The sequence below is a fragment of the Garra rufa genome, chromosome 6, assembly GCF_049309525.1.
Source record: "Garra rufa chromosome 6, GarRuf1.0, whole genome shotgun sequence".
In the NCBI taxonomy this organism is placed as follows: Eukaryota; Metazoa; Chordata; class Actinopteri; order Cypriniformes; family Cyprinidae; genus Garra; species Garra rufa.
The window spans coordinates 1258741-1272366 of NC_133366.1; the positions used below are offsets into that span (position 1 = coordinate 1258741).

Consider the following 13626-nt stretch of genomic DNA (forward strand, 5'->3'; position numbering starts at 1 on the left):
CAATGCTCCGAAACACTGTTTCGAAGCACTAGCGTGTCGAAAACTCGACACGTGTGTCGAAACTGGGTGTCGAGCGACCCATCCCTAAATGAAGGTTTTCTTCGTCCACTCGCCTTATGAACAATAATAGTGTTTTTTTTTTTGTTTTGTTTACTTTTTACAACAGTAGCTAAAACAAGTAGGCCTATTGTTTTACTACAGTCAACACGATTCAACCAGGATACTGGTAGTGAACATTTTTTATATTAACACATGGTTCATTTTCAATGCAGTTTGGGGAGAAATTTGTAGAAATTTGACAATATTTGAATATATGCATGTAATATTACATAATATTTGATAACATCCACTGCTCTGTGGTGGCTCAATGTTTTAACGAAACACACTAAACACATACATATGAAATATTTTTTTTCTGAATGTTCTCAAAAATAAAAGGTTGTTTTCTAATATCAAGGCAGTTCAGATCTTGTTCCGTTGTAAACCATCATTTTGAGGTTAAATCAGTGTCAGTGCATTTGAAATATGTCATGATATGTTTGTGTTCAGAGATGTTGAGCATGGAAGTGCAGGTGGATGTGATCTGCTGTAAATCAGTAGGAACTGATCTGTCCATGCTGGATATTGAGGATTTGATCACAGAAATCTGTCAGCTGAAGAAAGAGGTGGCGTCACTGGAGGCAAAGCTGAGAGAAAGAGACCACAAACTGATCAAAGAGGTCTGAGAAGCTCTTGATTTCATCTTTAGCTGCTAATATCTTATTTTGAATCCTACTATCTTGTATTGTCCTATTGTTTGTCAGGATGTGGAGAAGGTTTCAGTGCGTGTGTCTGATGGGACAGAAGCTCAGGATTCAGTCTGGAGCACCAGAGATCAGAGATCCAGAAACACACAGGACTCAGAGTGTAGTCTGAGTTTGCTCTGTCATAGTGATACTGAGGATCATGAATCCACTGATCAAACCTCTGAATGTGAAGCTGAAGAACAGGAGATGCTGCTGACGCCGCTGAAGATGTGCTCCATCAAACTGGTGGACTGCAGGAACCTGATAGACAGCAGAGGAGAAGAAACCACCGTAAAGGAAGAACATGATGAGGAAGAACATGATGATCAGAATGATGATGATGATGATGACTTTGTTCCTTCAGGTATGTTTCTTTCTTTTATGGCCTAAACAGAATTTAAGAAGTTTCGCCAATTTGAGACACTGAGAATGACATACCATGAGCTGCACATGTATAATATCTAGTGTTGCAGATCGGGTGAATTGCTTTCCAGCTGGGTGGTTTTGAATTTGCTTGTTAGTGACAGGTTTTTAGTTGTATATTCAAGCGATTGCTGTGCCAAAGTGACATAATTATTAGTAGTATCTACAGTGAAGAGTGGGAGGATGGCTCTCGAAACATGGATTTGGTCTGTTGTAGGAGATGACTTGAAGGCTCTTTGTAATCAACTGTAAATCTGAAATCAGAAAACAGCTGAGTGACTTAATTGAAATTGAAAACGAGACAACGACTCCATGTTTATACCATTCGAATAAATGATTAAGTGAAGGTTTTGGTGACATTTTGGGCTGGAAATTGTTGACCCAATCTGGCAACACTAAAAATATATCACCAGTGTTGGGGAGGTTACTTTGAAAATGTAATAGATTACAGATTACAAATTACCCTATTTAAAATGTAATAAGTAGTGTACCTTTTCAATTACTTTAGAAAAGTAAAGTAACTGATTACATCTGATTACTTTTTGATTACTTTTAAGTTTCTAATGGATATTTTCAACTAAATCATTTTCAAGCATCTATTCAAAATAATAGATAATTATTTTTAGTTCTATTTAAGAGAAAACACAATTCTAGATTATAATAATGTAGTAAAAACACGTTTTTTTTCTTCTTACTGATATAATAAAAAAATAGTAAAAATCTGCATACTGTTATTTTTTTTTTTACCACTATGTGTGAAGGGAAATCATTATACCATACAGGGCTAATAATTATTTCTCACAAACAGAAGAAAGAATAGATTCTAGAATAGATACTGCCAAATCCAAACAGACTCCATCATTGTAGCTGTGTCATAAAAATCGATTTTGCAAGACAAAATGGGACAAACTAATTGAGAGATTTGTCCACTAGGTGGCACGTTAGGTCAACATCGATCATTATAGAGAAAAGTTTCAAGCCCTTGAGAAAAATAGATCTATATTATTTGAAAATAAACTAAACTGCAGCGGATTTTCATCCTTCAAATCATTAGTCACGTTTCAGCTGAAAATCGTGTAAGCACTGATTTTACAAATGACACTCAAAATTAAAATGGGTTAATGTGATAAAATCGCAAGTTAGATCTGACATTACCAACCTTATTCAAGGAGAAAAAATGTGATGTTTTTTTGTGAAAGGGTTCATAAATACAAGTGTGTCTGGTAAAGGCAGCTAGCAGGCTAGCTAATTTCTTATGAATGTTTTTAATATTGGTCTTGAATACACAAAGGGGACGATGAACGCGCTGACAAAGAGGATTAACCTGATTGGCAGACGTGGTGCACCACAAATTCATTTCAAACCAATCAAAAGCATCAGAATAGCACCGCTTTAATAAATGGCCTTAGCAGAAGGCATCGTGCATATCAAAAACAGGCAAAGCAACAGATTAATATTATTCAACATATCCCAAATTTTTAAAGAAAATTTTTAGATGTAACCCCATTTGTAATCTTTAACATTTTCATAAGTAACTGTAACAAATTACTGTTACATTTATTTTGTAATTAAATTACGTAACGCCGTTACATGTAACTAGTTACTCCCCAACACTGTATATCACAGTGTCAGACTTTGCAAGAAAAAGTTTTTTGTGCACTGGAATGAATAAAAAAGTACAAAAATAAATATTTATTCAGATTTTGTTCCTTTCAGATGACAACGTTGGTTCATCTTCTGATGGAGAAACTGCCTCCACATCCAAAGAGCAATCGACAGAAACAGACTCTGGAAAGACGTTCAGCAAACAGGGTGATTTAGGAAGACATAAGAAAAAACGAACAGAACAGAAGAGCTACACTTGTAAAAGATGCAACATCAGCTTTTCTACCTTAAAAGAGAAGAAGCGTCATTCAAAAAAGCACGAAATGAAGGAGTTTCACTGTGAACAGTGTGGGAAGAAATTTGTCACCACTCCTTATAATATGAAACTTCATTTAAAGACACACCAGGAAAAGACTTTACAGTGCAACGAATGTAACAAGTTTTTCCGTAGCAATAGAAATCTTTCTATTCATATGAGAATCCACACGGGTGAAAGGCCATACAAGTGCCCTCAGTGCGACAAAAGCTTCAACCAGAGAACTCCTCTGAAGAACCATCTACTCACACACAGCAATGAGGGGAAACATCAGTGCAATGAGAGGCCACACAAGTGCAGTGAGTGCGGAAAAACCTATAAAAACTCAATTCAGCTAAAGGCACATCAAAAAATACACTCTGACAAACTGTATCAGTGTTCATACTGTGAGAAACGTTTCCATCATTCAGTTCACCGCAAAACCCACGAGAGGGTTCACACCGGAGAGAAACCGTACCTGTGCTCCGACTGCGGGAAGAGTTTTGCGAGTCCATTTGCTTTCAAAGTTCATCAGAGAATTCACACGGGAGAAAGACCGTATCACTGTAGCGATTGCGGCAAGAGTTTTTATGGGCTAACGCCCTTAAAAATGCACCAGAAGACTCATACAAAAGAAAAACCTTTTAAATGCTCCCATTGTGACAAGACCTTCGCTATACCAAGTTCCCTGAAGGTTCATGAACGAATACATACAGGAGAAAAACCTTACTGCTGCTCCATCTGCGGCGAGAGATTCACTTTTAAATGGGGTTTTAAGACACACAAGAAGAAACACGCGGCTCCACAATCATCATAGTTTCATCATTAATTAGTGAGTAGTTTTAGGTTGTGTTAAAAAAAACCCCCACCATGCTGTATTTTATGGTTGTTAAAAAAAAATCACAAAGAATGTCAGTGTAATTGTGTAATTTACTTGCAGTGGAATGCAATTAAAAATGTCTGTTTGTCTCAATGACTTGCTTCATTTCTATTTCTTATTTTAGACCCTGTTGAAAAAAACAGCATCTGCTGGTTAGGTATGTTTTGATGCTGGTTTATGCTGATCCTTGACCAGCTAACGACCAGCAAAAACAAGCAAAGGAACTGCATAAACCAGCATCCAAACATACCTAACCTGCATATGCTGTTGTTTTTTTTTCACCAGGGGAATAAAAACACGAACACATATGATAAAATATTATTCCAGTACAAAAATCTATTTTTCTATTTGAATACTCATGAACCTTCAGGAATCATTAAAGGCTGATGTGCTGGTAAAAAAAATTGTCTTATCATAGTTTAAAGTTCTTGAGCTGCTTAATGAAGTGTGGAAACTGACATTCAGAGTTCAGGATTCACGAATCAACAATACACATAAAAACATCCTTTTACAACTTTAATAGCTAAAATATTAGACCGGATTTGTGTGTGAAAAGCATACAAAACTAATATTACTTTAAATCATAAACACATTATTTACAAACACACACTTGTATCTTTCTTTTCTGCGCTCCTCTGATATCTGCGCGCGTTTTCTCCTGTCTTCCACAGAAAACCGCGAACTCGCCTAATTTAAAAAAATAACGGTCATTTCTCGGACTCTAGTAGAATCCGAATAGGGAACACAATCGCTTAATTACTCACTGTTCATCATCGGGAAAAGAGAATCTGGAAATGCACAGAAACAGCTGAACATGTGTTGATTCATTGTACAAAGTATATTTAGAAAACACAGAAAGAGTCAAGGGTTTATAACATTTTAATGTTTTTCCTAAGAGAAACGGGGTTGTTCAACAGAATAAAGGCTAGTATCAATTGTGTTTGACTCCCAGTTATCGCTACACACTCCTGTCCAGTTGGTGGCGGTAAATGCACCATTTAAGCTGGTTTGCCTCCCGCCATTAAACATCTAAGAAAGAGAAGACTGGAGCACCCAGACGGTAAATGCTTATCTGTTTTACATTGTTTATATGTTTTAGCTGTTTATGTTCTTGTTAGGCTACTATTTTTCAGTTTCTGTGTTGTAATGAATGAAGGTTTTCTTCGTCCACTCGCCTTATGAACAATAATAGTGTTTTTTTTTTGTTTTGTTTACTTTTTACAACAGTAGCTAAAACAAGTAGGCCTATTGTTTTACTACAGTCAACACGATTCAACCAGGATATTGGTAGTGAACATTTTTTATATTAACACATGGTTCATTTTCAATGCAGTTTGGGGAGAAATTCGTAGAAATTTGACAATATTTGAATATATTAATGTAATATTACATAATATTTTATAACATCCACTGCTCTGTGGTGGCTCAATGTTTTAACGAAACACACTAAACACATACATATGAAATATTTTTTTTCTGAATGTTCTCAAAAATAAAAGGTTGTTTTCTAATATCAAGGCAGTTCAGATCTTGTTCCGTCGTAAACCATCATTTTGAGGTTAAATCAGTGTCAGTGCATTTGAAGTATGTCATGATATGTTTGTGTGTTCAGAGATGTTGAGCATGGAAGTGCAGGTGGATGTGATCTGCTGTAAATCAGTAGGAACTGATCTGTCCATGCTAGATATTGAGGATTTCATCACAGAAATCTGTCAGCTGAAGAAAGAGGTGGCGTCACTGGAGGCAAAGCTGAGAGAAAGAGACCACAAACTGATCAAAGAGGTCTGAGAAGCTCTTGATTTCATCTTTAGCTGCTAATATCTTATTTTGAATCCTACTATCTTGTATTGTCCTATTGTTTGTCAGGATGTGGAGAAGGTTTCAGTGCGTGTGTCTGATGGGACAGAAGCTCAGGATTCAGTCTGGAGCACCAGAGATCAGAGATCCAGAAACACACAGGACTCAGAGTGTAGTCTGAGTTTGCTCTGTCATAGTGATACCGAGGATCATGAATCCATTGATCAAACCTCTGAATGTGAAGCTGAAGAACAGGAGATGCTGCTGACGCCGCTGAAGATGTGCTCCATCCAACTGGTGGACTGCAGGAACCTGATAGAGAACAGAGCAGAAGAAACCACCGTAAAGGAAGAACATGATGAGGAAGAACATGATGATCAGAATGATGATGATGATGATGACTTTGTTCCTTCAGGTATGTTTCTTTCTTTTATGGCCTAAATTAACAGAATTTAAGAAGTTTCGCCAATTTGAGACACTGAGAATGACATACCATGAGCTGCACATGTATAATATCTAGTGTTGCAGATCGGGTGAATTGCTTTCCAGCTGGGTGGTTTTGAATTTGCTTGTTAGTGACAGGTTTTTAGTTGTATATTCAAGCGATTGCTGTGCCAAAGTGACATAATTATTAGTAGTATCTACAGTGAAGAGTGGGAGGATGGCTCTCGAAACATGGATTTGGTCTGTTGTAGGAGATGACTTGAAGGCTCTTTGTAATCAACTGTAAATCTGAAATCAGGAAACAGCTGAGTAACTTAATTGAAATTGAAAACGAGACAACGACTCCATGTTTATACCATTCGAATAAATGATTAAGTGAAGGTTTTGGTGACATTTTGGGCTGGAAATTGTTGACCCAATCTGGCAACACTGAAAATATATCACAATGTCAGACTTTGCAAGAAAAAGTTTTGTGCACTAGAATGAATAAAAAAAGTACAAAAATAAATATTTATTCAGATTTTGTTCCTTTCAGATGACAACGTTGGTTCATCTTCTGATGGAGAAACTGCCTCCACATCCAAAGAGCAATCGACAGAAACGGACTCTGGAAAGACGTTCAGCAAACAGGGTGATTTAGGAAGACATAAGAAAAAACGAACAGAACAGAAGAGCTACACTTGTAAAAGATGCAACATCAGCTTTTCTACCTTAAAAGAGAAGAAGCGTCATTCAAAAAAGCACGAAGAGAAGGAGTTTCACTGTGAACAGTGTGGTAAGAAATTTGTCACCACTCCTTATAATATGAAAGTTCATTTAAAGACACACCAGGAAAAGACTTTACAGTGCAACGAATGTAACAAGTTTTTCCGTAGCAATAGAAATCTTTCTGTTCATATGAGAATCCACACGGGTGAAAGGCCATACAAGTGCCCTCAGTGCGACAAGAGCTTCAACCAGAGAACTCCTCTGAAGAACCATCTACTCACACACAGCAATGAGGGGAAACATCAGTGCAATGAGAGACCATACAAGTGCAGTGAGTGCGACAAGAGCTTCTTCCAGAGAACTCATCTGAAGAACCATCTACTCACACACACCGATGAGAAGCAGCATCAGTGCCCTCAGTGCGAGAAGAGATTCAGTCTCAGATCAACTATGGTGAAACATCTATTCACGCACACCAATGAGAGGCCACACAAGTGCAGTGAGTGCGGAAAAACCTATAAAAACTCAACTCAGCTAAAGGCACATCAAATAATACACTCTGACAAACTGTATCAGTGTTCATACTGTGAGAAACGTTTCCATCATTCAGTTCACCGCAAAACCCACGAGAGGGTTCACACCGGAGAGAAACCGTACCTGTGCTCCGACTGCGGGAAGAGCTTTTCTAGTCCATTTGCTTTCAAAGTTCATCAGAGAGTTCACACGGGAGAAAGACCGTATCACTGTAGCGATTGCGGGAAGAGTTTTTGTGGGCTAACGCCCTTAAAAAGGCACCGGAAGACTCATACAAAAGAAAAACCTTTTAAATGCTCCCATTGTGACAAGACCTTCGCTATACCAAGTTCCCTGAAGGTTCATGAACGAATACATACAGGAGAAAAACCTTACTGCTGCTCCATCTGCGGCGAGAGATTCACTTTTAAATGGGGTTTTAAGACACACAAGAAGAAACACGCGGCTCCACAATCATCATAGTTTCATCATTAATTAGTAATTAGTTTTAGGTTGTGTTAAAAAAAAAATCACAAAGAATGTCAGTGTAATTGTGTAATTCACTTGCAGTGGAATGCAATTAAAAATGTCTGTTTGTCTCAATGACTTGCTTCATTTCTATTTCTTATTTTAGACCCTGTTGAAAAAAACAGCATCTGCTGGTTAGGTATGTTTTGATGATAGTTTAAGCTGGTCCTTGACGAGCTGAGGACCAACAAAAACAAGCAAAGGAGCTGCATAAACCAGCATCAAAACATACCTAACCAGCATATGCTGTTGTTTTTCTTTCACCAGGGGAGTAAAAACCCGAACACATTAATATGATAAAATATTGTTCCAGTACAAAAATCTATTTTTCTATTTGAATACTCATGAACCTTCAGGAATCATTAAAGGCTGATGTGCTGGTAAAGAAATTTGTCTTATCTTAGCTTAAAGTTCTTGAGCTGCTTAATGAAGTGTGGAAACATTCAGAGTTCAGGATTCACGAATAAACTATACACATAAAAACATCCTCTTACAACTTTAATAGCTAAAATATTAGACCGGGGTTGTGTGTGAAAAGCATACAAAACTAATATTACTTTAAATCATAAACACATTATTTACAAACACACACTTGTATCTTTCTTTACTGCGCTCCTCTGATATCTGCGCGCGTTTTCTCCTGTCTTCCACAAAAACCGCGAACTCGCCTAATTTAAAAAATAACGGTAATTTCTCGTACTCTATAGTAGAATCCGAATAGGGAACACATCGCTTAATTACTCACTGTTCATCATCGGGAAAAGAGAATCTGGAAATGCACAGAAACAGCTGAACATGTGTTGATTCATTGTACAAAGTATATTTAGAAAACACAGAAAGAGTCAAGGGTTTATAACATTTTAATTTTTTTTCTTAAGAGAAACGGGGTTGTTCAACAGAATAAAGGCTAGTATCAATTGTGTTTGACTCCCAGTTATCGCTACACACTCCTGTCCAGTTGGTGGCGGTAAATGCACCATTTAAGCTGGTTTGCCTCCCGCCATTAAACATCTAAGAAAGAGAAGACTGGAGCACCCAGACGGTAAATGCTTATCTGTTTTACATTATTTAAATGTTTTAGCTGTATGTTCTTGTTAGGCTACTATTTTTCAGTTTCTGTGTTTTAATGAATGAAGGTTTTCTTCGTCCACTCGCCTTATGAACAATAATAGTGTTTTTTTTTTTTTTTTTTTTTTTACAACAGTAGCCAAAACAAGAAGGCCTATTATTTTACTACAGTAACCACGATTTAACCGGGATATAGTGAACATTTTTATATTAACACATGGTTAATTTTCAAGCCTGCTGAAAAAAACAGCTTAAACCAGCTTAGGCTGGTTGGCTGGTTTAAGCTGGTCTCCCAGCCTGGTTTTAGCTGGTGGTTTCCCAGCCTGACCAGCTAAGACCAGCCTGGCCAGGCTGGAAAAATGGCCAAAACCCCTCTAAAACCAGCCTGCCTCCCAGCTATGACCAGCTAAAACCAGCCAACCAGCCTAGGCTGGTTTTAGCTGTTTTTTTCAGCAGGGAATGCACAGTTTGGGGAGAAATTCGTAGAAATTTGACAATATTTGAAAATATGCATGTAATATTACATAATATTTGATAACATCCACAGCTCTGTGGTGGCTCAATGCTTTAATGAAACACACTAAACACATACACATGAGATGTTTTTTTTCTGAATGTTCTCAGAAATAAAATGTTATTTTCTAATATCAAGGTAGTTCAGATCTTGTTCTGTTGTAAACCATCATTTTGAGGTTAAATCAGTGTCAGTGCATTTGAAGTATGTCATGATGTGTTTGTGTGTTCAGAGATGTTGAGCACGGAAGTGCAGGTGGATGTGATCTGCTGTAAATCAGTAGGAACTGATCTGTCCATGCTGGATATTGAGGATTTCATCACAGAAATCTGTCAGCTGAAGAAAGAGGTGGCGTCACTGGAGGCAAAGCTGAGAGAAAGAGAACACAAACTGATCAAAGAGGTCTGAGAAGCTCTTGATTTCATCTTTAGCTGCTAATATGGACTGATTGTTACGTGAATTAATGTCTTATTTTTCATTATACTATTATAGATGTATTACTGATTGTGTTTGTCCAGGGCTCAGTCTGGAGGGTCAGAGAACAGAGATCCAGAAACACACAGGACTCAGAGTGTAGTCTGAGTTTGCTCTGTCATAGTGATACCGAGGATCATGAATCCATTGATCAAACCTTTGAATGTAAAACTGAAGAACAGGAGATGCTGCTGACGCCGCTGAAGATGTGCTCCGTCAAACTGGTGGACTGCAGGAACCTGATAGAGAACAGAGCAGAAGAAACCACTGTAAAGGAAGAACATGATGAGGAAGAGCAGGATGATGAAGATGATGATGATGATCAAAATGATTATGATGATGATGACTTTGTTCCTTCAGGTATGTTTCTTTATTTTATCCAGAATTTGTTAAGTTCTGCCAATTTGAGACACTGACAATGACATACCATGAGCTGCACATGTATAATATCTAGTGTTGCAGATCGGGTGAATTGCTTTCCAGCTGGGTGGTTTTGAATTTGCATGTTTGGGTCAAAATTGGATTGGGTGAGTGGAAAAAATTGGGCAGTATTTACATTTTATAGGCAAATAATTTAACAAATCCCAAGCCTGCTTGTATTCCATCCAATCATCAAGATCATACTTAACACACACATCCACTGCAAAGTCGTCTGATTCTGGAGCCCACACTTTTAGCCAGTTGAGGGCGATAGCAAATGTGATAATTGATGAGTGACAGGTTTTTAGCTGTAGCTGTATATTCAAGCGATTGCTGTGCCAAAGTGGCATAATTATTAGTAATATCTACAGTGAAGAGTGGGAGGATGGCTCTCGAAACATGGATTTGGTCTGTTGTAGGAGATGACTTGAAGGCTCTTTGTAATCAACTGTAAATCTGAAATCAGGAAACAGCTGAGTGACTTAATTGAAATTGAAAACAAGACAATGACTCCATGTTTATACCATTCGAATAAATGATTAAGTGAAGGTTTTGGTGACATTTTGGGCTGGAAATTGTTGACCCAATCTGGCAACACTGAAAATATATCACAATGTCAGACTTTGCTAGAAGTAAAAAAGCTTTTTATGCACTAGAATAATAAAAAATATTTATTCAGATTTTGTTCCTTTCAGATGACAACGTTGGTTCATCTTCTGATGGAGAAACTGCCTCCACATCCAAAGAGCAATGGACAGAAACAGACTCTGGAAAGACATTCAGCAAACAGGGTGATTTAGGAAGACATAAGAAAAAACGAACAGAACAGAAGAGCTACACTTGTAAAAGATGCAACATCAGCTTTTCTACCTTCAAAGAGAAGAAGCGTCATTCAGTAAAGCACGAAATGAAGGAGTTTCACTGTGAACAGTGTGGGAAGAAATTTGTCACCACTCCTTATAATATGAAAGTTCATTTAAAGACACACGAGGAAAAGACTTTCCAGTGCAACGAATGTAACAAGTTTTTCCGTAGCAATAGAAATCTTTCTATTCATATGAGACTCCACACGGGTGAAAGGCCATACAAGTGCCCTCAGTGCGACAAGAGCTTCAACCAGAGAACTCCTCTGAAGAACCATCTACTCACACACACCAATGAGGGGATACATCAGTGCCCTCATTGCGAGAAGAGATTCAGTCTCAGATCAACTATGGAGAACCATCTATTCACGCACACCAATGAGAGGCCACACAAGTGCAGTGAGTGCGGAAAAACCTATAAAAACTCAACTCAGCTAAAGGCACATCAAAAAATACACTCTGACAAACTGTATCAGTGTTCATACTGTGAGAAACGTTTCCATCATTCGACTCACCGCAAAACCCACGAGAGGGTTCACACCGGAGAGAAACCGTACCTGTGCTCCGACTGCGGGAAGAGCTTTGCGAGTCCATTTGCTTTCAAAGTTCATCAGAGAGTTCACACGGGAGAAAGACCGTATCACTGTAGCGATTGCGGGAAGAGTTTTTGTGGGCTAACGCCCTTAAAAATGCACCAGAAGACTCATACAAAAGAAAAACCTTTTAAATGCTCCCATTGTGACAAGACCTTCGCTATACCAAGTTCCCTGAAGGTTCATGAACGAATACATACAGGAGAAAAACCTTACTGCTGCTCCATCTGCGGCGAGAGATTCACTTTTAAATGGGGTTTTAAGACACACAAGAAGAAACACGCGGCTCCACAATCATCATAGTTTCATCATTAATTAGTAATTAGTTTTAGGTTGTGTTAAAAAAACCCACCATGCTGTATTTATGGTTGTAAAAAATAAAAATAAAAAACAAGAATGTCAGTGTAATTGTGTAGTTTACTTGCAGTGGAATGCAATTAAAAATGTCTGTTTGTCTCAATGACTTGCTTCATTTCTATTTCTTCTTAGACCCTGTTGAAAAAAACAGCATCTGCTGGTTAGGTATGTTTTGATGATAGTTTAAACTGGTCCTTGACGAGCTGAGGACCAACAAAAACAAGCAAAGGAGCTGCATAAACCAGCATCAAAACATACCTAACCAGCATATGCTGTTGTTGTTTTTTTCACCAGGGGAGTAAAAACACTAAACTATTAATATGAAAAAATATTATTCCAGTACAAAAATCTATTTTTCTATTTGAACTCATGAACCTTCAGGAATCATTAAAGGCTGATGTGCTGGTAAAAAAAAAATTGTCTTATCATAGCTTAAAGTTCTTGAGCTGCTTAATGAAGTGTGGAAACTGACATTCAGCTTTCAGGATTCACGAATCAACAATACACAAAAACATCCTCTTACAACTTTAATAGTTAAAATATTAGACCGGATTTGTGCGTGAAAAGCATACAAAACTAATATTACTTTAAATCATAAACACATTATTTACAAACACACACTTGTATATTTTCTGCGCTCCTCTGATATCTGCGCGCGTTTTCTCCTGTCTTCCACAAAAACCGCGAACTCGCCTAATTTAAAAAGTAACGGTCATTTCTCGGACTCTATAGTACCGGGGTCGTCAACTGGCGGACCGTGGTCCGGATCCGGACCGCAAGATGCGTCCATGCGGACCGTGAAAGCTTTTGACATATTTAAATAAAATTAAATAAATTCTAATAAATACATTTATATCAAGCACACCAGCGTCAGCGTTTGGGTGCAATCTTCCGTGCAGTGAGAGCAGAGATCGGCACATTGCGTACAGACAGACAGATGTAGCTTTCAGTGAGTGAAAAACGTTGATGGAAAACGCATTATGTTGGGGTTACGTCGCAAAATACTGCAAATATATCTTTTTAAACTGTATTTTTATACATATTTATGTTTTAAACCATGAAGGTGAGCCAATGGATATCACACAAGCAAAGTGAAAACTGCGCAATATGTTAAAGTGAAAGTAAAACCAGCGCTTTCAGCAACTGACGTGCACATTCTCTCAGAGACAATGATAGACGAATATACTTCATATATGCTGATATTAATTTACTTCGCTAATATTTCTCGTGCGCCGAACACAGTGGGGAAAAATAAAAAGAAACGTATTTTGTGTAGACTAAGAGTTGTTTTTGAAAGTCTGTGTTTAAAATAATTAATTTTCATTGATGACTGCAGTATTATTAGGGGTTAAGAAAGTC

General features: G+C 37.7%; 3 protein-coding genes across 3 annotated transcripts; all 3 read left to right on the plus strand.

Annotated features, from left to right (window-relative positions):
• Positions 1-222: 222 nt before the first annotated feature.
• LOC141336123 (uncharacterized) lies at positions 223-4084 on the plus strand. Its single transcript, XM_073841646.1, has 3 exons — positions 223-719; positions 804-1149; positions 2925-4084. Exons 1-3 carry the CDS (start codon positions 420-422, stop codon positions 3923-3925), a joined length of 1647 nt encoding a protein of 548 aa, XP_073697747.1. The 5' UTR covers positions 223-419; the 3' UTR covers positions 3926-4084.
• Positions 4085-5009: 925 nt separating this feature from the next.
• LOC141336122 (uncharacterized) lies at positions 5010-8044 on the plus strand. The gene is made up of 4 exons (XM_073841645.1): positions 5010-5048; positions 5601-5770; positions 5855-6200; positions 6765-8044. The coding sequence occupies exons 2-4, from the start codon at positions 5603-5605 to the stop codon at positions 7931-7933; spliced, it is 1683 nt and encodes a 560-aa protein (XP_073697746.1). The 5' UTR covers positions 5010-5048; positions 5601-5602; the 3' UTR covers positions 7934-8044.
• A 960-nt stretch (positions 8045-9004) lies between these two features.
• Positions 9005-12307, plus strand: LOC141336127 (uncharacterized). Its single transcript, XM_073841652.1, has 4 exons — positions 9005-9020; positions 9793-9962; positions 10079-10394; positions 11150-12307. Exons 2-4 carry the CDS (start codon positions 9795-9797, stop codon positions 12211-12213), a joined length of 1548 nt encoding a protein of 515 aa, XP_073697753.1. The 5' UTR covers positions 9005-9020; positions 9793-9794; the 3' UTR covers positions 12214-12307.
• The last annotated feature ends 1319 nt before the right edge of the window (positions 12308-13626 follow it).